Source organism: Microcaecilia unicolor, chromosome 1 (genome assembly GCF_901765095.1).
Source record: "Microcaecilia unicolor chromosome 1, aMicUni1.1, whole genome shotgun sequence".
Taxonomy (NCBI): domain Eukaryota; kingdom Metazoa; phylum Chordata; class Amphibia; order Gymnophiona; family Siphonopidae; genus Microcaecilia; species Microcaecilia unicolor.
The window spans coordinates 211,416,248-211,440,123 of record NC_044031.1 but is presented as its reverse complement, the minus strand read 5'-3'; the positions used below and the strand labels follow the sequence as shown (position 1 = coordinate 211,440,123).

The following is a 23,876-nucleotide window of genomic DNA, read 5'->3' as shown; positions in this document are numbered from 1 at the left end:
TTTAAGGTTGTGCCCTTGAACTACAAGTCCCTATAATCTTGTAGTCCTCTGTATCATGCTCTTCTTGAGCACATGTCCCAGATTCCTATGTCTTATCAGTCTCTTCCTACTGGCTTGCCTGGTTCTTCTGTGCATGCTGGGCTAGTCCCCCCCCCCCTTCTTTCTCCATCTGATCTGTATGAGTTAGTCTGCAGCATTCTCCTCTGTGAACAGAATCTGCCTATGTTGTACTTTGCTGTATGATCCCCTTCAAGCTACTGTGACACTATTAAGATTTCACCAGCATAAATGTATATGCAGCATTACTTTCAGCATGTTGTTGGATTTCTCCCAGCTTCTCTCTTGCAGACAGAAAGAGAGAGAGAGAGAGAGACAGACAGACAGACAGACAGAGAGAGATGGTTGAGAACAGACTCCCAGTTTGCAGCGTAAAAAGTCTTATCCAGCACATCTGAACTGCAAGTCATTTTTAATTTGTTTGATTACTGCATTAAAGAAGATTTTGGTTCAAGAGTTCAGAGTCTTATCATAGTGATGTTCTATACTCTGGTTTAAAATGCATGCCTTTTCACACCTCATTGAAAGGGCAGAAAAGGAGATTTTTATGACCACTATGTTCTTAAAGATGGACATCCCTAGACATGGTCATCTCTGATTTTCAGCGATTTTCGAAACCAAGGACGTCCATCTCAGAAATGACCAAATGCAAGCCCTTTGGTCGTGGGAGGAGCCAACATTTCTAGTGCACTGGTCCCCCTGACATACCAGGACACCAACCGGGCACCCTAGGGGGCACTGCAGTGGACTTCATAAATTGCTCCCAGGTACATAGCTTCCTTACCTTGTGTGCTGAGCGCCCCCCCCCCAAACCCACTACCCACAACTGTACACCACTACCATATCCCTTACGGGTGAAGGGGAACACCTAGATGTGGGTACAGTGGGCTTGTGGTGGGTTTTGGAGGGCTTGCTGTTTCCTCCACAAACATAACAGGTATGGGGGGATGGGCCTGGGTCCACCTGTCTGAAGTGCACTCACCCACTAAAACTGCTTCAGGGACCTGCATACTGCTGTCATGGATCTGAGTATGACATCTGAGGCTGGCACAAAATATTTTTAAAGATGGTTTTTGAGGGTGGGAAGGGGTTAGTGACCACTGGGGGGAGTAACGGGAGGTCATCCCCGATTCTCTTCGGTGGTCATGTGGTCAGTTCAGGCACATTTTTGTGTCTTAGTCATAATAAAAACAGGTCTGGGTGAAAACGTCCAAGTGCTCGTCAAGTGTTTTCCATTATGGGTCAAGGACATCCAAGTGTTAGGCACACCCAAGTCCTGCCTTCGCTATGCATCCGACACGCCCCCGTGAACTTTGGCCATCCCTGAGACGGAGTGCAGTTGGGGACGTCCAAAATCGGCTTTCGAATATATTGATTTGGACGACCCTGGGAGAAGGACGTTCATCTTCCGATTTATGTCAGAAGATGGGCGTCCTTCTTTTTCGAAAATGAGCCCAATAGTAAGTATTTAGAAGGAGATGTACATATTGATGGAGCATGGGTGGGACATAGGCAGGCTTCTACTTATGTGAGTAAAATAGTGTATGTTACATGCATCCCTGCCACATTTAGGTGCCTGCATTTAAAGTGGCTGATATAAACTTGGGCACTTAAATGATAGACATGAAGGTTTCAGTGGTATTTTATAAAGGAGTCTAGGTGCCTAGACTCAGTGAGGGACTCCCCTACCACCTACCCTCAGGGCACTTATATGGAGGAGGCCAGTTATTTTATCCCCCCTTCATGCCTAAGAGTCATACAAGGTCCCAACCACTTCCTCCTGACCATATTCTGACAGTGTGTATCAGTTCAAATTATAACAGGAGTCTGGCCAAAGGAAGAGTCAGGGCAAGACCTTTATTGGAGCTTGAAGCATGGACAATCCAGGCGTCTCTAACATTTAGCACATGCCAATCATTAGCGCGCACTAAAAAAGGTACCATGGCTTAGTAAAAGACCCCCTGAGCTTTTCAGAAAGAACATTTTACAAATGGAAGGAAAGATACAAATGAATAAATATCAGAAAAGATCGGAAAGAGCTGTGAATAGCTTAGATTTGTTCAAATGAATTTGTTTCATAGTAACTTATAGTAACGTGAATGACGACAGATAAAGACCTGTACGGTCCATCCAGTCTGCCCAACAAGATAAACTGATTTTACATTGTATGTGATACTTTATATGTAAACCCGAGTTTGATTTGTCCTTGCCTTTCTCAGGGCACATTCCACATATCCAGCACCCTCTCCGTGAAAAAATACTTCCTGACATTAGTCCTGAGTCTGCCCCCTTCAACTTCAATTCATGACCTTTAGTTTTACCGCCTTCCCGTCTCCGGAAAAGGTTTGTTTGCAGATTAATACCTTTCAAATATTTGAACGTCTGTATCATATCACCCCTGTTTCTCCTTTCCTTCAAGGTAAACATGTTCAGGTCAGCAAGTCTCTCCTCGTATGGTTTGCAACGCAAATCCCATACCATTTTCGTAGCTTTCTTTGCACCACTTCCAGTCTTTTTACATCTTTAGCAAGATACGGCCTCCAAAACTGAACACAATACTCCAAGTGAGGCCTCACCAATGACTTGTAGAGGGGCATCAACACCTCCTTTCTTCTGCTGGTTATGCCCCTCTCTACGCAGCCTAGCATCCTTCTGGCCATGGCAATCGCCTTGTCGCATTGTTTCTTCACCTTCAGATCCTCCAACACCAACACCCCAAGGTTTCCTGACGTGTTCGACTAGCCAACCTCTCATGCATATGGAATTCAGGTTTAATTTAAACAGGCTCTTCCATCGCATTTTCTACTTCTTTTTCCAATAAACTGTAGAGAGCCTTCATATTATCTGTGTGAGATGCTTCATATCTTTGGCATTCTGTCAGAATTAATAGAAAATCATGGAGGACACACCCCCACACACCTCCCTGCCAGCTGGTACATACAGCTATTATTGTACATATTCCTAAGAATGCTGCCCTGCCATCTAAAGGGCAAGTTAGATAAAGTAGAAACACTGAAAACTGTAGGCAAATAAAACTCATATATGTATTACATCCAACTGGAAGCTGATATTACATTTTAAAAGTGAACAATGCATAAACACTGACTGCCCACACATTTTCTTCTAACATTCTCTGCCTCATGTAATTCACTCACTTAAAAACATATACTAGAGGAATTATTTTCTACTCACCCCTGTGATTTCCTTATGGAACTTGGCTTCAAGGGCAGATATATTTTGGAAGGTGGTCACATAGAAACCCACTCGTCTGGGTGGGGGTAGGATGGGAGTGGGAATGGACGAGAATGAGAGAGAGAGAGAGAGAAAAAACAAAATGACTCGTATTTCATTCGGTCAAAATAAAACTGCATAAATGTAATCAGGAGACAAGTGACCATTCTTTATCATTACCTTCTGATAAATTAGGAAGTTTCATGAAGCTCACTCATTCACCGTACTGGTGATCTACAGTGATATGAAAAGTAATTACCGCCCCCCCCCCCCCCCCCCACACACACACCTGATTTCCCCAATTATTGCATATATGTCACACTGAATGGGTTCTGATCTTTAAACAAAATGTGATATTAGACAAAGAGAACCTGAGTAAACACATAGTACTGTTTTTAAATTATTACTTAATTTATTTAAGGAACACAGCTATTCAGCACTCATATCACTTTATAATTTGATGTCAGTCTTTTGCATCATTGTTGAGGAATCTTAGTCCACTCTTCTTCACAGAACTGCTTTAAATCAGACACCTTTTCCCATAGCATCTCCATTGGGTTCAAATAAAGACTTTGATTAGGTCAGGAGGGGTTCTCAACCCAGTCCTCGGGACACACCTAGCCAGTCAGGGTTTTCAGGATACCCATCCACATTCATTGTGAATATTTTGAAAACCTGACTGGTTAGGTATGTCCTGAGGACTGGGTTGAGAATCCCTGGACTAGGACAATCCAAAATTTTAATTGTGTTTCTCCTCAGCCATTCAGAGCTAGATTGACTTCTTTGTTTTGGATCAAAATAGCTTGTTGTATAACCTATTTACGCAGCTTCAGTTCACATACTCCTGAAGAATTTTCTGGTACAGTACAGAATTCATGACCCATTCATCAATAATGACAATTTTCCGAGGTCCTGAGGCAACAAAGCATCCTGACACCATCACACTACTACTACCATGTTTGACTACTGACATGATGTTCTTACTGTGGAAAGCTGTATTTGCTTTACAGCAGACACAATGAGACCTGCACTTTTCACTCCTTTGGACAAAGAACATTATCCCAAAAGATTTGAGGGATCATCCAGGTGTGAGAGCAGTAAATGTGAGATGAGCGCTAATGCTACTCTTGGATAGCAGTGGTTTCCTCCTTGCTACTCTCCCATGAATCCCATTTTTGCTCAATCTCTTTGTTATTGTGGAGTCATGAACACTGACCCTTGCTGAAACTAGGGAGGCTAGCAATTTCTTGGATGTTCTTCCGGGATGTTTTGTGACTTCCCGAATGTGTTGTTGCTGCACACTTGCAGTAATATTGGCAGGTGGCCATTCCTGGGAAGGTTAACCACTGTTCCAAGTTTTATCCATTTGCAGATAATGACTTTTACTGTGGTTAAGTGGAATCCCAGAGCTTTAGAAATGGCTTTGTAACCCTTTCCAGACTGATATATTTCAACAACTTTTCTTATTATTTCTGGTATTTCATTGGATAGTGGCATAGTGTTCTTATAGAAACTTTGTAGTGACTATTTCACTCTCATGGCAAGTTCCAATTTATAGGGGCCCTTTTACTAAGCTGCGGAAGCATCTACATGTGCCCAACGCGTGCCAAAATGGAGTTACCGCACGGCTACCGCGTAGCCCTTGTGGTAATCTCAGTTTTGGTGCGTGGCTGCTACATGCGCCTGAAAAATATCTTTTAGTTTCTGGTGTGTGTCAGCTACATGCGCCAAGTGGCATTTGACATGCATAGGTTATTACCGCCCAGTTACCGCGTGAGACTTTACTGCTAGGTCAATGGCTGGTGTAGGTCTCAGACTCAAAATGGATGCACAGCAATTTTCATTTTGCCACACGTCCATTTTCGTCAAAAAGTTTTTAAAAAGCCACTTTTTGCAGGTGCGCTGAAAAATGATTCTGTGCACACTCAAAACACACATCTACACTACTGCAGGCCATTTTTCAGCGCACCTTAGTAAAAGGACCCCATAGTGAGGTTTAACTTCAACAGGGCTGTGTTCAATTATCTCTATCTAATTATCAATTAAATTTGGTCAGTTGGTTCACTGAGTAACTAAAAGGAGCATTTATTTATATAGCCCATTTATTAACTAGGCAGGTTCCAATATAAACTTTCACAATAGTGTCATAAAATCCAAACTTGAAAGACAGCAGAATATGTACTGTAACTCACCAACTTGCTTTACTGTTCCACATGGGTGATGTTGGTGATGGATAACTTTGGGGTCCTTTTACGAAGGCACACTAGCATTTTTAGTGTGTGCTTTTAGTACATTCTAAATGCTAGAGACTTAAAACACATGATGTTACAATTTAAAAACTATACTATATGTTTACTCAGGTTCCCTTTGTCTAATATTACATATTGTTTAAAGTCCAGAAACCATTCAGTATGACATTTATGCAATAATAGGGGAAATTGTGTGTGTGCGGGGGAGGAGGAGGAACTTTTTTTTACATCACAGTATAAGAACATAAAAATAGTCATATTGGTCAGAACATAGGCCCATCTATCCTAGTATCCTGCTTTCAACAGAGGCCAATCCAGATCACAAGTACCTGGCAGAATCCCAAAAAGTACCTATGAAGTGCTGCAGATCTGGAATAGCTTTGGGCTATAGGAGATCTTATAGCCGATATAATTGCTATATGATGCCTCCAAGCTAGATTTAATTCAGAGAGTTTTTCCTGTTGATGTTTAAGATTTTTTGAGTAGTTTTACATGGTTTCCACTCCTTTTCAATGTTTCAATTTCTTATTTTGGAGCGGTATGTTTTCCCTTGTTTTATTTTGTAGAATCCCCAAAAATGGCAAGATTCCTTGCTACCTATCATTACGGATAAGCAGTGGCTTTCCCCGTATCTTCCTTAATAACAGTTTATAGACTTTACCTCCAGGAAGCTATCAAAACTTTTGAAACCCAGCTATGCTAACTGCTTTTACCATATCCTCTAGCAACAAGTTCCAGAACTTAACTATTCAATGAGTGAAATAATATTTTATCCTAATTGTTTTAAAATTATTACTATGTAACTTCATGGTGTATCATCTAGTCTTTGTACAATTTGAAAGGGAAAACAATCAATTCACTTCTATCCGTTCCACCCCACTCAGTATTTTGCAGATCTCTGTCATATCCCCTCTTAGGCATTTTTTCTCCAAGCTGAAGAGCCTTAACCTCTTAAAACTTTCCTGATATGAGAGTCATTTCATCCTTTTAATCATTTTGGTCACTGAATGTATGTGTTAAGATCTTTCTTATATTTTAATGGAGCACTTTTATTTAAGATTGAAAGTTACCAGCCAGTATCCAACATCCCATTTCTAGGGAAACTTATAGAACAGTCAGTCTGTGTTCAACTCAGTGATTGGCTAGAAGAGAGAAACTGGCTAGATCCATGTCAACCTGGTTTCAGACCCGGTTATGGAACAGAAATGGTCCTCGTATCTCTACTAGATGATCTTCACAGAAACCGAGACAGGGGATTTGCCTCAGTGTTAGTACTACTGGATTTCTCAGCAGCTTTTGACAATGTGGATCATGCTAGCATGACTGACAGAAACAGTTATCAATAGAACAGTACTTGCTTGGTTCAGATCCTATCTATAAGACAGGCAACAATCCATAATGTTTGATAGCAACTCATCGCCACCATGGGCACTGACCTGTGGGGTATCTCAAGGATCGATACTGTCACCTATTCTGTTCAATATGTACCTCAAGCCACTAGCTGAGCTGATTCAGTCAATGGACACTCAGTTCTACATCTATGCAGATGGTGTGCAGCTACTCATACCCCTTGAACCTGACTTACCTACAGCCCTGAATAAACTGATTACGTGTCTAACATCAATTCAAGAATGGGCTAAACACAACAAACGTTGCCTGAACTCAAGTTAAACTGAGCTTCTCTAGGTCCCTAACACAAGTGGATACATACCTGACATCAAAATCTCTTTTGGGAAGTACGAACTCCCCTTCAAATCACAAGTCAGGTACCTTGGAATATAGGGCAACGAAAATGATAAAGGGGATGGGACGACTTCCCTATGAGGAAAGGATAAAGTGGCTAGGGCTCTTCAGCTTGGAGAAAAGGCGGCTGAGGGGAGATATGATAGAGGTCTATAAAATAATGAATGGAGTGGAATGGGTAGACGTGAAGCATCTGTTTAAGCTTTCCAAAAATACTAGGACTAGGGGGCATGCAATGAAGCTACAAAGTAGTAAATTTAAAACGAATCATAGAAAATGTTTCTTCACTCAACGTGTAATTCAACTCTGGAATTCGTTGCCAGAAAATGTGGGAAAGGCTAAAGGAAAAGTCCATAGACCATTATTAAATTGGACATGGGGAAAATCTACTATTTCTGGGATAAGCAGCATAAAATGTTTTGTACTTTTTGGGGATCTTGCCACGTATTTGTGACCTGGATTGGCCACTGCTGGAAACAGGATGCTAGGCTTGATGGACCTTTGGTCTGTCCCAGTATGGCAATACTTATGTAGTTATGAACACTTATTCTGATTCCCCAAATCCAGGCAACCTTCAAAAGCTGCTTCTACTATTTGCGACAGCTATGCTGCCTCTCTCCTTACATCGAGAAGGTAAATCTTATTCCAGTTCTGCATGCCATGACAACATCAAGACTGGATTATTTTAATACATTCTATAACAGTCTGACTACAATAGGCCTGCACCTGCTCCAGTTGATTCAGAATGCTGCAGCAAGACTAATAGAAGGTTGCAAGCGACGTGACTGCATCACACAATTTTTGCAAAAACTTCATTGGCTACCAGTACAATACAGGGCTAAATTTAAAACTCTATGTCTGATCTTCAAGGCCCAGAAGAATAGGATGATCCTCTACACACCTCCAAGGACACTAAGGTCCTCTCAAGGACTATCACTAACCACACCCTCTCCAAAAGACATTACACAATGTGATACCCACAAACAAGCCTTCTCCGGAGTAGCCTCCACACTCTAGAATGCACTTCATGAAATGCTTCACGTATCACAAGACTATCTGTACTTCAGGAGGCAGGTGAAAGCTTGGCTCTTCAACCAGGCCTTTAATAGAAGAAGTAACTAACTGTCTCACTCACAAACACAAGGAGTGACACAGGCTGCACATACCGCAGCAGGACATGTTTATCCACTCCTATTCTAGCTGAGATCATATTTAACCATCTCTCTGACCTCATGTGCACCGTTCTTTAAATTGGTCACCTTATTTTCTAACTCCTCTTACTCTCTTACCTATCTATATGTTCAAGCACAGGGTATGATTGAACATTTTATCCAGAGGGGGCACCCCATTAGAAAAGTGAAAAGACCATATAAAAGGGCTTTGTATACTCATCGCCTGTGGTTATTTTTACCTAAGCAAAAATCGGAGCAGATGGTTCTGGTGCTTCCTTATTCAAATTGTGACCATCTAATTAATAACAGCATTCATAAACTGGGGAGTTCTCAGGGTTCATTCTGAGCTCAGGAAGCACCCCAAAATTGCACACAAGAGAAGTGCCAACATCGGTGAGTTTTTAAAAGCTCCTAGATTTGTGTGGTCTGTTGTAGGGGGTCACAGTCCATGTGGACGATGTGTGTATTATAAATATGCTCTCATTACCAACCATGTTCTCATTCCATGCACACGGAATAAATTTTACTTGAGAGATATTACTACATGCGAAAGCAGCCAAGTAGTTTATTGCATTATGTGCCCGTGTAATTTAAACTACATTGGTCAAACTAATAGAAAATTTAAGCAACGTTTGGCTGAGCATATTAGTAATATTAAAAACTTGAGAATGGAAGCTCCATTAGTGTCCCACTGGGTATCTCTGTGCCATTCTTTGGATGACATGAGGTGTGTGGTGCTCACGCAGGTTACGCTGCATAGAGGGGGAAATGTCACTGAGGTTCTGTTAAATAAGGAACAATGCTTGATATTCCATTGGGGCACTATAGCTCCAGCAAGTTTAAACATGGAGGTGGAATGGTGAATTATGGATATTTTTGCAGTATTTAAGTTGAGTTGAGGGTGGGTGGATTATTCTACCCAGAAGCAGTGAAGCTTCTTGACTAGTTTGGGTGTAGCGGTCGCTGGGAGAAGGGCTTGGAAGTTTGTCCCACCAATAAGCTGCCGTAAATAATTTTGCTTTGTATTTCAAATTGTGATTCTGGTTGTATTGATTTATAGATTAGTATATTTATGTTAGTTTTGAGCAATGTTTTTTTGTTTGGTTTTTAAGGGTGTGGGATTGCTCCTCCTGATGAAGCTTTATGTGAAATGTGGTTCTGCATTGAGGAGCTAAGGAAGATGTGAGAGCTTGCTGTTCATGGACATCTATCTGCACTGAACCTGCAATTTGTATGGCGAGCCAGCTGAGTGATGATTAAGGCATATTTTACAGCTTTTCTGGGGACCAACTGTTTTGGTTCTTTTGAGACATTTGTGAACTGTTGGTTCTCTATTTACTGATTTATACGGATTGGGACCAAGTTGGACTACGAGAAGTGATTATCATTATTGGCGATGAGCCATTTATGCAGTGTTGTAGTGTTGACAAATTGGAAATTAGGATGATTGCTCTGATTGAGGGGCATTTGTCAGAGGACTATATTGGAGTGTTTTTGTAACACTTGATAGTATATGTAATTTCCATAGGATTGAGTGTAGATATGAATGTTTTGAATGAATGATTTTAGAAGTTATGTTGCACAATTTTGTATATATTTCTTAGAATAAATCTTTATTACATTTCTTGGAAAAGATTAGAACACTTATTTTTAAGGAGCCCAAAGCATGGCAGAAGATGTTTATTCATTTGTTAGATGCAATCTGATGAGTGCAAGCTGATCTCATTGAATGCCAGAGGCCTATCTACCCCTATTAAGAGAACAAGGGTTTTGCAGCTGCTTAGAAGACAAGGTGGAAACACACCTATATCATAGTGAGCATACCAAATTAATGAGGGGTTGGGTAGGACATTGTTTTGCAATATCATGTAACACTAAAAGTCAGAGTGTTTGTAAATTAAGATATTACCAATGGAAATATAAAACTTTAAACCCAGAGGGAAGGTTTGTTATCCTAGAAGGGAACTTATATGGCAAAGTGCTGACCCTTGCAATAGTATATGAGCCTAACAGTAGTTCCAATGAATTTATTTATGAAATTAGACACAATTTATAAGATAAATCTTGATACAGTAATACAGAAAGAAAACAAATATAAGAAACAAGTTCACAGCAGAATAATTAAACACCTTCCTTAGACCACTATAATCAGAGGGAGAAGACTTGAACAAAGAGGAGAAAATACAATGAATCAAAATTTTGAAGAAAGACCAACTTCTCATCCATTCAGATAAAAATCTATAAATGCAAATACAAGAAAGTTCAACTACAAATTCAAACTATATTCTTTAGATCCAAAAAGGAGCATGATTGCTCAAAGAAAACATACTATCCTGCTTATAATTGAAATAGAAAAACGCCTATATTGTGACCCAAATTGGGAGATAGACGTTTATCTCACAAAAACGAATAAAGCGGTATAATCGAAAGCCGAATTTGGACATTTTCAACTGCACTCCGTCGCGGATTCGGACAAAGTTGATGGGGGCGTGTCGAAGGTGTGGTGAAGGCGGAACTGGGACGTGGTTATTGGGCGATCAGAGATGGGCGCCTTTCGCCGATAAGTGAAAAAAATATGCGTTTTTAGCGAGAATTTAGGGCACTTTCCCTGGACCCTGTTTTTTCACGAATATGGCCCCAAAAAGTGCTCTAAATGACCAGATGACCACTGGAGGGAATCGGGGATGACCTCCCCTGACTCCCCCAGTGGTCACAAACCCCTCCCACCACAAAATATGCCGTTTCACAACTTTTTATTTTCATCCTCAAATGTCATACCCACCTCCCTGGCAGCAGTATGCAGGTCACTGGAGCAGTTATTAGGGGGTGCAGTGGACTTCAGGCAGGTGGACCCAGGCCCATCCCCCCCACCTGTTACACTTGTGCTGGCAAATGGGAGCCCTCCAAACCGCCCCCCAAACCCACTGTACCCACATGTAGGTGCCCCCCTTCACCCCTTAGGCCTATAGTAATGGTGTAGACTTGTGGGCAGTGGGTTTTGAGCAGGGGCGTAGCTACGGGTGGGCCTGGGTGGGCCCAGGCCCACCCAGTTTTGTCTCAGGCCCATCCTCACCTTCTCCCACCCCCGCCGTAGCACTGCCTCCTCTCCTGCACTTCACGGTCTCTGTCTCCCACCCTCGCGGCAGCGCTTTCAATTTGCTATCAGCGCTGCCTGCCTGACAGCTGACAGACGCGGCGCGACGTCCTCCTGCTCCGGGGCCTCCCCTCTGCCGCGTTGATTCAACTTCCTGTTTACGCAGGGTGGATTGCACGCGGCAGAAGGAAGGTCACGGAGCAGGATGTCATCGCGCCGCATCTGTCAGCTGTCAGGCAGGCAGCGCCGATAGAGCGCTGCTGCAGTGGTGGGAGACAAAGACCATGAAGTGCAGGAGAGGAGGCAGCACCACGGTGGGAGAAGGTGAGTGGAGGCAGCGCCGATAACTTGAAATGTGCTGGACCGTGTGTGTGTGTGTGTGTGTGGGGGGGGGGGGTTTTGTAGTGCCCACCCATCCAACCCGCTGGCCCACCCAAACATTGTCTTCTGCCTACGCCACTGGTTTTGAGGGGGATTTGGGGGGCTCAACACCCAAGGGAAGGGTGCTATGTACCTGGGAGCTGTTTTACCTTTTTTTTTGTAAAAGTGCCCCCTAGGGTGCCCGGTTGGTGTCCTGGCATGTGAGGGGGACCAGTGCACTACGAATCCTGGCCCCTCCCACAAATAAATGTCTTGGAGTTATTCGTTTTTGAGCTGGGCGCTTTCGGTTTCCATTATCGCTGAAAAACAAAAACGCCCAGCTCAAAAAAAGATAAACGTCCATGTTTTTCGAAAATACGTTTCGGTCCGCCCCTTCACGGACCCGTTCTCGGAGATAAACGTCCAATGGGGATAGACGTTTCCGTTCGATTATGCCCCTTCACATGTTTGTCCGAATCTGATTCTACTTTCACACAGATATGCAAGAATAAAAAGTGCAACCAAAATCTTCACTTCCTGGCACATAGCAAGAAAGGCTTTTTGTCTTTCCTGAGTAATCTTTGCCAAATCCACATATATACACATATATACAGAAACTCTGACCACACAATAAATATTGAGAGTGTTTAAAATATAACCCATTATTGAATTCACATCCTGTTCAAACACCAAAGAAACCATTAAAGTAGATCTTTCTGAGTCTTAGTCAATGCATCTTGCAAAATATTTGAGATATTATGTAAATCTAAAGTCTGAACCTGCCTCTGATCTCCAACTTCTTCCTGAATAACCTTCTGGGGAACAGATAAATAGTAAATCTTGGTAATTGGAGGAAAAGACTCAAGAGGAAAACTTTAGAATTTCAACCAAATATCTCTTGAATATATCCAAAGGAGGAATACCTAGAGATCTAGGAAAGTTCAAGACTCTTAAATTTAGCCTTCTATTATAGTTCTCAAGTTACTCAATTCTTTGATGATTAGCCATTCTATCTTCAGAAACAAAATATCTGTTGAGATATTATCAATTTGAGTTGTATAATCAGTTTTTAAAGAATTAATATTCACGGTCATAGTTCCAAACTTCAGTAGTAACATTAAGATTCTGAAGTGTCTTCCAGATCAGATCCAAAGTCACCCCTGCATGGGTGTCTACTCTGACCCCACTGTTCTTCTCACACAGTGAACCCTCAGCGGTGTGATGCCCATCAATGTACCATCCAGGTCCCACCCAAAACATGCTCCCTTGAATTTTGTGTCCCCTAAAATCAGACTGTCGAAAATCAAAACTTGGACATTTTTGAGAGAAAAACCTCCTTCTGCCATGTGGAGGGGCATAATCGAAAGGGATGCCCAAGTTTTTCTGAGGACGTCCTTGCAGGACATCCCCGTGAAGGGGCGGGGAAACCCGTATTATCGAAACAAGATGGACGTCCATCTTTTGTTTCGATAATACGGTCGGGGTCCCCCAAATCTGGAAATTTAGGTTGACCTTAGAGATGGTCGTCCTTAGACTTGGTCGTTTCTGATTTTCGGCAATAATGGAAACTGAGGATGCCCATCTTGAAAACGACCAAATCCAAGGCATTTGGTAGTTGGTGGAGCCAGCATTCGTAGTGCACTGGTCCCCCTCACATGCCAGGACACCAACCGAGCAACCTAGGGGGCACTGCAGTGGACTTCACAAATTGCTCCCAGGTGCATAGCTCCCTTACCTTCGGTGCTGAGCCCCCCAACCCCCATCTGAAACCCACTCCCCACAACTGTACACCACTCCATAGCCCTAAGGGGTGAAAGGGGGCACCTACATGTGGGTACAGTGGGTTTCGGGTGGGTTTAGAAGGACTCACATTTACCAGCACAAGTGTAACAGGTGGGGGGGATGGGCCTGGGTCTGCCTGCCTGAAGTGCACTGCACCCACTAAAACTGCTCCAGGGACCTGCATACTGCTATCATGGAGCTGGGTATGGCATTTGAGGCTGGCATAGAGGCTGGCAAAAAAAAATTAATTTTTTTTAGGGTGAGAAGGGGTTGGTGACCACTGGGGGAGTAAGGGGAGGTCATCCCCAATTCCCTCCAGTGGTCATCTGGTCAGTTTGGGCACCTTTTTTGAGGCTTGGTCATGAAAAAAATGGACCAAGTAAAGTTGAACAAATGCTCGTCAGGGACGCCCTTCTTTTTTCCATTATCGACCAAGGACGCCCATCTCTTAATCACACCTCAGTCCTGCCTTCGCTACGGTGCCGACGCGCCCCCATGAACTTTGGTCGTCCCTGCAACAGGAAGCAGTTGAGGACACCCAAAATCGGGTTTTCGATTATGCCGATTTGGGTGACCTTGAGAGAAGGACACCCATCTCCCAATTTGTGTCGGAAGTTGGGCGCCCTTCTCTTTTGAAAATGCCCCTGATAGTAACCTGTGGAACTTTGTAAGTCTAAGTGCTTTGAAAATAAGTGTCACAGTGTGCGTAACTCAAAAGGGGGCATGGCAAAAAAAAATTAATTTTTTTTAGGGTGAGAAGGGGTTGGTGACCACTGGGGGAGTAAGGGGAGGTCATCCCCAATTCCCTCCAGTGGTCATCTGGTCAGTTTGGGCACCTTTTTTGAGGCTTGGTCATGAAAAAAAATGGACCAAGTAAAGTTGAACAAATGCTCATCAGGGACGCCCTTCTTTTTTCCATTATCGACCAAGGACGCCCATCTCTTAATCACACCTCAGTCCTGCCTTCGCTACGGTGCCGACACGCCCCCATGAACTTTGGTCGTCCCTGCAACAGGAAGCAGTTGAGGACACCCAAAATCGGGTTTTTGATTATGCCGATTTGGGTGACCTTGAGAGAAGGACACCCATCTCCCAATTTGTGTCGGAAGTTGGGCGCCCTTCTCTTTTGAAAATGCCCCTGATAGTAACCTGTGGAACTTTGTAAGTCTAAGTGCTTTGAAAATAAGTGTCATAGTGTGCGTAACTCAAAAGGGGGCATGGCCATGGTCTTGTCAAGGGCATTCCAAAAAGTTGCACGGTGAATTACAGAATACGTCCCCAGTGCGCCTAACTTGAGTGTCAGCATTTACACCAGGTATCAGCAGGCTAAGTCTGACGCTTAAAATTAGGCACAGGAATCAGCACTAAACACAATTCTACAAAGAGCACATACACTTTATAGAATCGAGCTGATTTTTTTCAGCCCTGAATTTTGAGTGCCATTTACTGAATCCAGCCCCATGTCTGCCGAGATTGCAAAATATGAGTTACAACCAACTTTGGATTCTTTGCACCAAGCTACACCTAGTCAATAGTTAAAACACTGTATCTGCTGTAGATGCAAAAATTTGAGTTGAAAACAATTCACTGTAATTGCAAAAGGCTGCACTTTAATAAGAAAAAACAGCATATGTGATTTACTGTAGATACAGTGTTCTTAGAAACAGAGAAAAATCAAGGCACTACCCATCCATGCCATCTGCTCTCCCTTCCTTTCACTTAGAGACCCTGTGTACTTGTCTGAAACTTTCTTGAATTCAGATACATTCTTGGTCTCCACCACCTCCATTGAGAAGACATTCCATGAATTCACTAGCATGAAGTATTTTCTCAGGTTACTCCCCTTTCACCTTCACCTCTTACTTATAGTGGGAGGAGTGAAGGCTGCTTCTGGTACATTAACATATATACCTGAGGACATGGGTAAAGTATTCAGAGAATTTTACATTCATTTATATTAGGGCTGCACATTTAGGGGTCCTTTTACTAAGGTGCGCTAATGGATTTAGCACATGCTAATGATATCCATTATATTCCTCTGGGTAATTTATCATTTAGCTCATGGTAATCATTATGTTAGCACACCTTTGTAAAAGGCCCCCATAATGTGTTAACAATGCAATTAACACAAAAAACTTTAATTTTCATTAAAAAATTTTAGTGCATAAATATTGCCATACTGGGACAGACTGAAGGTCCATCAAGCCCAGCATCCTGTTTCCAACAGTTGCCAATCCAGATTATAAGTACCTGGCAAGATCCCAAAGCAGTACAATACATTTTATGCTGCTTATCCTAGAAATAAGCAATGGATATTCCCCAAGTCCATTTTAATAATGGTTTATGGACTTTTCTTTTAGGAAGCTATCCAAATCTTTTTTAAACCCCATTAAGCTAACTGCTTTTACTATATTCTCTGGCAACGAATTCCAGAGTTTAATTACATGCTAACTGAAGAAATATTTTCACGATTTGTTTTAGATTTACTACTTTGTAGCTTTATTGCACGCCCCCTAGTCCTAGTATTTTTGTAAAGAGTAAACAAGTGATTCATGTCTACCCGCTCCACTCCACTCATTATTTTATAAACCTCTATCATATCTCCCCTCAGCCATCTTTTCTCCAAGCTGAAGAGTCCTAGACACTTTAGCCTTTCCTGATAGGGAAGTTGTCCCATCCCCTTTATCATTTTCGTTGCCCTTCTCTGTACCTTTTCTAATTCCACTATATCTTTTTTGAGATGCGGTGACCAGAATTGCATACAACATTCAAGGTGCGGTCGCACCATGGAGCGATACAAAGACATTATAACGTACTCATTTTTGCTTTCCATTCCTTTCCTAATAATACCTAACATTCTATTTGTTTTCTTAGTCGCCACTGCACACTGAGCAGAGGGTTTCAACGTATCATCAATGATGACACCTAGATCCTTTTCCTGGTCGGTAATGTGGAGCATTGCATTATGTAGCTATAGTTCGAGTTCCTTTTTCCCACATGCATCACTTTGCATAGTTAATGGTCTGGGTCTGCATCACCTCTCTGTATCTCTTCCCCGTGCCCCAAACGTTCAGTATGGTCTCATCTCTTCCCCACCCTCCCCACAAGCACCATCCTGTATTGCCATGTCTGTCTCCCTTTCCTCTCCCCCTTATTTACTTACTTGGTCACTGGCCTACTGCTTTTCCTGGTCTGCATGGGAGACCAAATGAAACAGTAGCCGCCTAAGACCTCAGAATAATATTGAAAGAATACAGATAATCCCAAAGTAAAAGAGTAAATTAATTACTAAATTATATTTTGCACTAACATATGGGGGGGTGGGGGGAAAGAATCTGAGACATTCTATATTAATAGAGAAGTGGAATCGGAATCTGGGATTAAAACTTCATGAAGATTGGCAGAGGATTTGATGCTAAACTACTAAGCTTTCTATCTGTAATAACAGTTGAGAGCTCGTATGTAAATGACTTCATAGAGTATACAGATACCCAATTTTCTTTTTTTGATTTATCTCAGCTGATATATAGAAATGATTAGTAGTACTGATTCTCCAATGCTAGCAAGACTGGACAACAGGTGTGTTCTATCTATACTAGCCGTTAAGCCCGTAAAAATGGGCGAGTATTGCAGCCCTCCTCTCTCCCCTGGCCTCACCCCGTCCACCGATCCTACCCCCCCCCCCCCCATATCCAGCGACCCTCCTCTTTCCCTTGTCCTCCCCCCTTCCCCCATGTCCAGCAACCCTCCTCTGTGCCCTGCTCTCACCCCAAGTCCAGCAACCATGGCCTCTCCCCCCTGCCCTCCCCCCATGTCCAGATACCCTCATCGCCGCCACTCCCTCTCCCCTCCGTGCCGGGCCCCCTGCACTGACCTGACAGCGCCTCTCACCTCCGTGTGAAAGCGCTATAGGCAGCAGATCGCTCTGCTGCTGCCTGCAGTGCTTCCACACGGAGGTGAGAGGCGCTGTCAGGTCAGTGCAAGGGGCCGGATACAGAGGGTGGCGGGAGCGGCGGCGGGGATGGGGGGGAGGGTGGAGGCTGTTTCGCGCGATGTTCTTTTCCAGGCGGCAGCATCGTTGTCCGACAATTCGACTCCGTTTCCCTCTCTGTTCCGCCCTCTGACGTCATGACGTCATGACGTCTTAACGCAAGGGCGGGACAGAGAGGGAAGTCTGTACTGCGCATTTGCAAGTGAGTACAGTCACTTGCCGTTTATATGTTTGATGTGGTGGGACTGTGTTCAGATGCAATCCTTTTGGGAAAAAATACAGAGAGAGAGAGATTTGGAGTTATTATAATGTATCCCTTGAACTTAAACCCCTCCCCCCCATCTTTGCTTATTGAGGAAAAGGGAAGATGAAAATGTATCTAATGAACAAAAATGTTGGCCTTCCCATCAACTCCATGCTGCTCAGTTAACCATCGCATAATTCTGGAAGGGCTGCCCTGAGCTAAACTTAAGGAAATAGCAATTTTGGAATCACAAACAAGATACGGGGAGAGGAAACATATTGTGATAAGATATGGGCTCATTATTGGACCTGGAGATGAGCACTGGCTTAGATTATCGAAACATTGGAGGGACTTATTGGGTGGGTTTCAAACATGTAAAGGGAAGGTTCGGGCAGTGTGTCATGCCTGATTGTAGAACCTGTTTTTATCTACAGTATACTGTGGGGACATTCACTGTGTTGTTGTACAGGCGTATATGGTATTTGTTCTGTGCTTCTGTTATTGTAATGCTCATTGCCATCTGCTTTGGTCAAGGTCTGAATATATTTGCCAAAATGCCATCTGGTACCTTGACCACAAAGACGGTAGTTCTTCCTGCAAATCAACATTGAATTCTTCAAATACTTTCTGTGCTTTCTGAAATTCTTCTTCTGCCTAAGAAGCAAAAAAGAATTATCATATTTTCACTGGCTTTCAAAAATCAGAAGGTCATGATATGATAGGGTTATTTTTGCACTTGGATGTGAAAGTCAATATAATCAGATATCTCATTTTGGAAGAGTCAATGTTTGTATCATGAAGTCTAAGTAATAATACCTCAATTAATTAAAGCTAAAGTATTGGAAGGAACTTAGGGGGTCCTTTTACAAAGCTGCGGCAAAAGGGGGCCTGCGCTGGCGTCAGCGCATGTGTTTGATGTGTGCTGAGGCCCTCTTTTACTGCAGTGAGTAAAAGGCAGGTTTCCTTTTTCTTAAAGAAATGGCCGTGCAGCAAGTGAACCACTTGTCGCGCGGCCATTTCGGGGGGGGGGGGGGGTAGCACTTACCGCCACGCATTGAGGTGGTGGTAAGGGCTCCAATGCTAACCCAGGTACACACCGGCATTACAAAAATTGAAATATTTTTGCAGTGCCAAAAATGGCGCACACTGGGGGAGGGTATCCCGGCAGTACTTCCCTTTTAGCGAGCCCCTTAGAGTCCATTTTATTAAAGCTTAGAACATGCTAATGGACATTAGTGTGCACAAAATGCCAAGTGGTCCATACACTTAGCTTTAGTATAAGGGTCCCTTTGTTACAGCCCCTTTTAAATGCTTTATGTACATTCTGGATATCTCATAATTGTGATTAAATAAAGGAATAAGAAGCAAACACGGACATTTTCATAGAATAATATAGAAATACAGGAGAATTTCAGGCAGATACTGTTTCTCCTTTGGTACCATCAAGTATCACAAGGTCTGAATTAGGAAAAATGATGGAAAGCGAGGAAGGCAACTTGATATTTCTGGTCCTCATATTTATCTACAAGCTCAATATTCATAAAGATCTGATAAATCTTGGAGACTGGGTTTTCTGGTAATTGTACTGTACTATTAGTGCAGAAAGCATGCTGCTGACCTTGTTAATTCTGCTCTCATCTCTTCTCTTTGAGTTCTGTAAGGCTTCCAGGTGATGTCTTGCACTGTCGTAGTCAACCAGCTTTCTGCTCCGTTTGGCAATGCGGTTCTGTTAGACATAGAAGTAGCTGATTTAAACCAGAGCCAAGGCCACAATCTCAGTCAAGCCTTTTCTCAGTGCAATTTCACATTGCAAATACTCTGAGCTTTTGCGTTGTTTTATTTTTATGTGTGTCATATTGTCTTTATTGAAGCTTGCAACAAGACAAAACAAGCATACAAACAAGAAATAAAACAAGCAATAAAACCTGCTGACTAATACATAAAGAAAACCTTACTGGCCAAACCCCCCCCCCCCCCCCCCCCCTCCAAACCATCACACTCAGGGAGGCTGAAACGAAAACCCGCTCCAATGCCTTGCCCACCATAGTCCAGAACAATGCTCCCTCTCCCTCACTGTCAGCTGCTGGACAAAATGTACCACATCCCCTGCCACCTCCTGCACAGACAGCCACTTCCGATGTAATGAAGCTTGGCAGCATGCCTGCCAAAGAAAGTAACAGAGGGCTGCAGTGATGATATACAGTATCTTCCTACACCACCTCTTTCGTCCTTTGGGAAACCCTCCATAGGTCCATTCTGCATAGGATAGCTGGTGGAAGAAAGGGTTCCCTAAATGGCGGGCTACTGCCTGACAGACTTGTTTATTGAATGGGCACTTGAGGAGGAAGTGGTCCATTGTTTCATCCTCTGTCACGCACTCCCCCCTCGGGCACTTAAGATCATCGCTGTTCCTATTTTTCATGTTAGCTCAAACATAGAGCCGGCTGTGGAAGGTCAGCCAGGCCACATCCGCGATCTTCCGGGGCAGGTGTGACGAATTGAGGAAAACCAGGCCTTCCTCCTGTATTGGACCTGGGCAGTCCCTCATGGCTAGACGTGTTGAAAAGTGTGTCTGAATAATGCAGTGATGTAGCTGCCTCCTGTCCTCCTTCTGGATTTCCTGTACTGTGATACCCCATCTCTCCACCAATCTCAACAGAGGTGAGATGTACTGTGGCAAGTATCCCGCCTTCCCTCACAGGGGCATTGCCTTACCTCCCCTCACCCAATCCCTCAAGTAACGCTGAAACCAGGAGGCCATGCTGCCTGCCCATGCCGGCCTCCCTTCCCGCAAGACCCCTCCCAGATTTTGTTGGCAAAAGAAACAACTAAAATGTACCAAGGGGTTGACCATTCCCATCCCCCCTCCCTTTTGGGCAAATAGGTCACCTCCCTCTGGATAATATTCATCCTGTTCCCCCACAGGTGTTGGAAAAACAAGCTGTACACTCTGGAGTGTAACGATATAGGCAGCAAACAGACCTTGGATATGAATAGGAGAAGGGGTATCAGATAGGTCTTAATGACGTGCAGTTTTCCCACGAACAGCAACTTATATGATTTCCACTGGGCCACTCTTTCCTCAACTCTCCCCAGCCCCTTCTCCCAGTTGACCGTGTCATAGTCCTGTCTGCCTACCCAGAGACCCAGGATCCGTACTTCATCCCTTGCTACTGGGTACTGACTGGGAAGTTTGAAAGTTGGTCTGCTCTGTCCTACCTAAATTGTGGAGCTCTTATCTTGGTTTATCCGGGCCCCCGCAGCCTGTGTGTAATCTGCCATCCAGGTCTGAACTTGCTCAGCTTCCTCCTTGCTACTGATCACTATTGTGACATCATCTGCGTAGGCGACGCATCGCCATGTGTGTGAACCCAAAGAGATGCCCTCTAGTTGACCTCCACTCAACCTTCTGAGGAATGGATCTAAGGAAAGGACGTACAGCAAGGAGCTGAGGGCGCACCCCTGCCGTATCCCTGACCTCACAGCAGAGCTCTTGCCCATCCAGCCATTTATCAGAGTGCTGCTCCTTGTATCGCAATACAAAGTCTGGATCCACCCTATAAACCGGTCGGGTATCCCATAGCACCAAAGCACTAGCCATAGGTACTCCTGGGATACCATGTCAAAAGCCTTAGACTGATCAAGGGTCAGCAAAAACGTTCCCTTTGTCCCACCCAGGGGCGTATCTGCGTGGGGCCTCAGGGGCCTGGGCCCCCGCAGATTTCGCCCTGGACCCCCCTACCGCTGCCAACCCTCCCCCTCCGTTGCTCGCCTACCTTCGCTGGTGGGGGACCCCAACCCCCGCCAGCCGAGGTCCGCGTCCTCCTGCCCCTGCCGGCTGCCTTTAAAGAATTCCGTCAGCTGGCAGGGGACCCCCAACCCCCGCCAGCCAAGCCGAGGTCCTTTCATTTTTCCACTGAAGCTGGCGCCGATGAAAGTTTCTTTTGAGTCTGACGTCGCTGCACGTTGTACGTGCAGGACGTCAGACTCAGAAACAGAATGAAGCTGTTTCTGAGTCTGACGTCCTGCACGTACAACGTGCAGCGACGTCAGACTCAAAAGAAACTTTTGTCGGCGCCAGCTTCAGTGGAAAAATGAAAGGACCTCGGCTTGGCTGGCGGGGGTTGGGGGTCCCCCGCCAGCTGACGGAATTCTTTAAAGGCAGCCGGCAGGGGCAGGAGGACGCGGACCTCGGCTGGCGGGGGTTGGGGTCCCCCGCCAGCGAAGGTAGGCGAGCAACGGAGGGGAGGGTTGGCAATGGCAGCGGCTGGGGGGAGGGGGATCGGCAATAGCGGCGGCGGCGGCGGCGGGGGGGGCTATAATGTGCCCCCTCACTCTGGCCCTGGCCCCCCCTACCGCCGCAGTTCAGATACGCCCCTGGTCCCACCTTGACTCCTTTCTACTATTTCATGGATGGTATAGACTGCTTCCACTGCCCCTTTCCCCTTCACCGAGCAAAACTGTGCTGGAGACCACCCACTGCCCCGGCCAGCCAGTTGTAAATAATCCTGGCCATTAATTATTTTCCTATCTACATTCAGAAGACTTATGGGTCTCCAGTTCTCGATAAGTTCCATATTTCCCTTCTTTGCGAGGTGAACCAAAATAGAACACTGCTGTGAAGGGGCCAAACGCCCGTTCTGTAAACAATATCAGGACCGCCCGGAATTTTTTGTAGAACTCCAGGGTCAGCCTGTCGGGACCCGGAGTTGTGTGTGCTGATAGCGTATCAATAGCATCATCTACCTCCCCTGTGGTAACGGGCCTGAGCAGTTGTTCCATCTCCTCTTCCGAAACCTTTCCCAAGCCTGGGGCACTCTGCACATATGATAGCATGAAGTTAGAATCCAAGCTCTCTTTCCCCCACAATTGGGTGTAATACCGAATGAGCCTGGACTCAATTGAACGTTGGTCCATCAATCGCTGTCCTGCTTCATCTCTCATAGCATAGATGACCTTGTGTCCCACTGCTGCCTTACAATTCTGGAAAGGGTCCGGGGAATACTGATGCCCATATTCCCTTTCCAGAGGCAAAAAGCGTATTGATCATATTGCAACATCCTCAACTGGGCCTGCAAAGTTTCTATCTCTCCCTTCTCCAGTTGGTTGGAGACCGCGTGGTCCAATTGCTTGCGAAGACGACAGCACCGTGCCTGTAACCCCTGACTCTGCTTCCTGGCTAGGACCGGAAAAGGGCCTTGACTCGCCCCTTTACCATGTCCAACCAGGCTCCCTTACCATCCATCACCTCCCATAGTGATTCTTGGTCTGCTAAAAAGCCCTCAAAAACTTGTCTGTTCTCCTCTACTTCTAATAACTTCGCACTCAGTTTCCAAAATCCTGGGCCTTTTTGCGCCCCTTCGCTTATTGTTAAGACTGTGGAAACTAAAGCGTGATGTGAATATTCTGTCCATCTATTGGGCTGCCCCTGAACCCTAGCCGACCTGCCTACAAAGAGCCAGTCAATACGGCTCTCCGTGTCTCCCCTTCTAAAAGTAAACCCCTTCCCTCCCGCCACCTCCAGCCTTGCCTGTTTTACTATTGCTGCCAGCTGGAGGCTGTCATAACCCACCTGACATTTGGACCCCTTTCTATCCGCTTGCAGTAAGACCATATTAAAATCTCCTCCGAATACCACCAATTTGCTTGTATATAAATATGATTTCACCCGGAGCAACAGCTGCTTGCGTTCCCATCTAATCTGGGGACCATAAAAGTTGATGATTCGCCCTGCTACCCCTCTGATTAAAACATCTAATACAACACACCTCCCTATCTCACCTCTATTTCCCTCGTAACCTCCACCTCTCGGGTGGCAAAAAGAATTGCCACCCCTGCGCATCTCTCATCTCTCATTGGCCAGAGACCAGAAAGAGGGCCCCCCTTTCCAATCTCTCTTGGCCCGGTGCAGGAGCTGCAAGGAATCCAGATGAGTCTCCTGCAACAGGATGCA

General features: G+C 44.5%; 1 protein-coding gene across 1 annotated transcript in view; it reads right to left on the bottom strand.

Annotated features, from left to right (window-relative positions):
- The window catches only part of AMPH (amphiphysin), a 296,706-nt gene that overhangs the window by 80,355 nt on the left and 192,475 nt on the right, over positions 1–23,876 (bottom strand). Inside the window, exons 6-8 of the mRNA XM_030207529.1 lie at positions 19,542–19,649; positions 18,492–18,577; positions 3,250–3,325 (exon numbers count right to left, since the gene is read on the bottom strand). Coding sequence (XP_030063389.1) covers positions 3,250–3,325; positions 18,492–18,577; positions 19,542–19,649 — 270 coding nt within the window. The remainder of the gene's footprint in view (positions 1–3,249; positions 3,326–18,491; positions 18,578–19,541; positions 19,650–23,876) is intronic.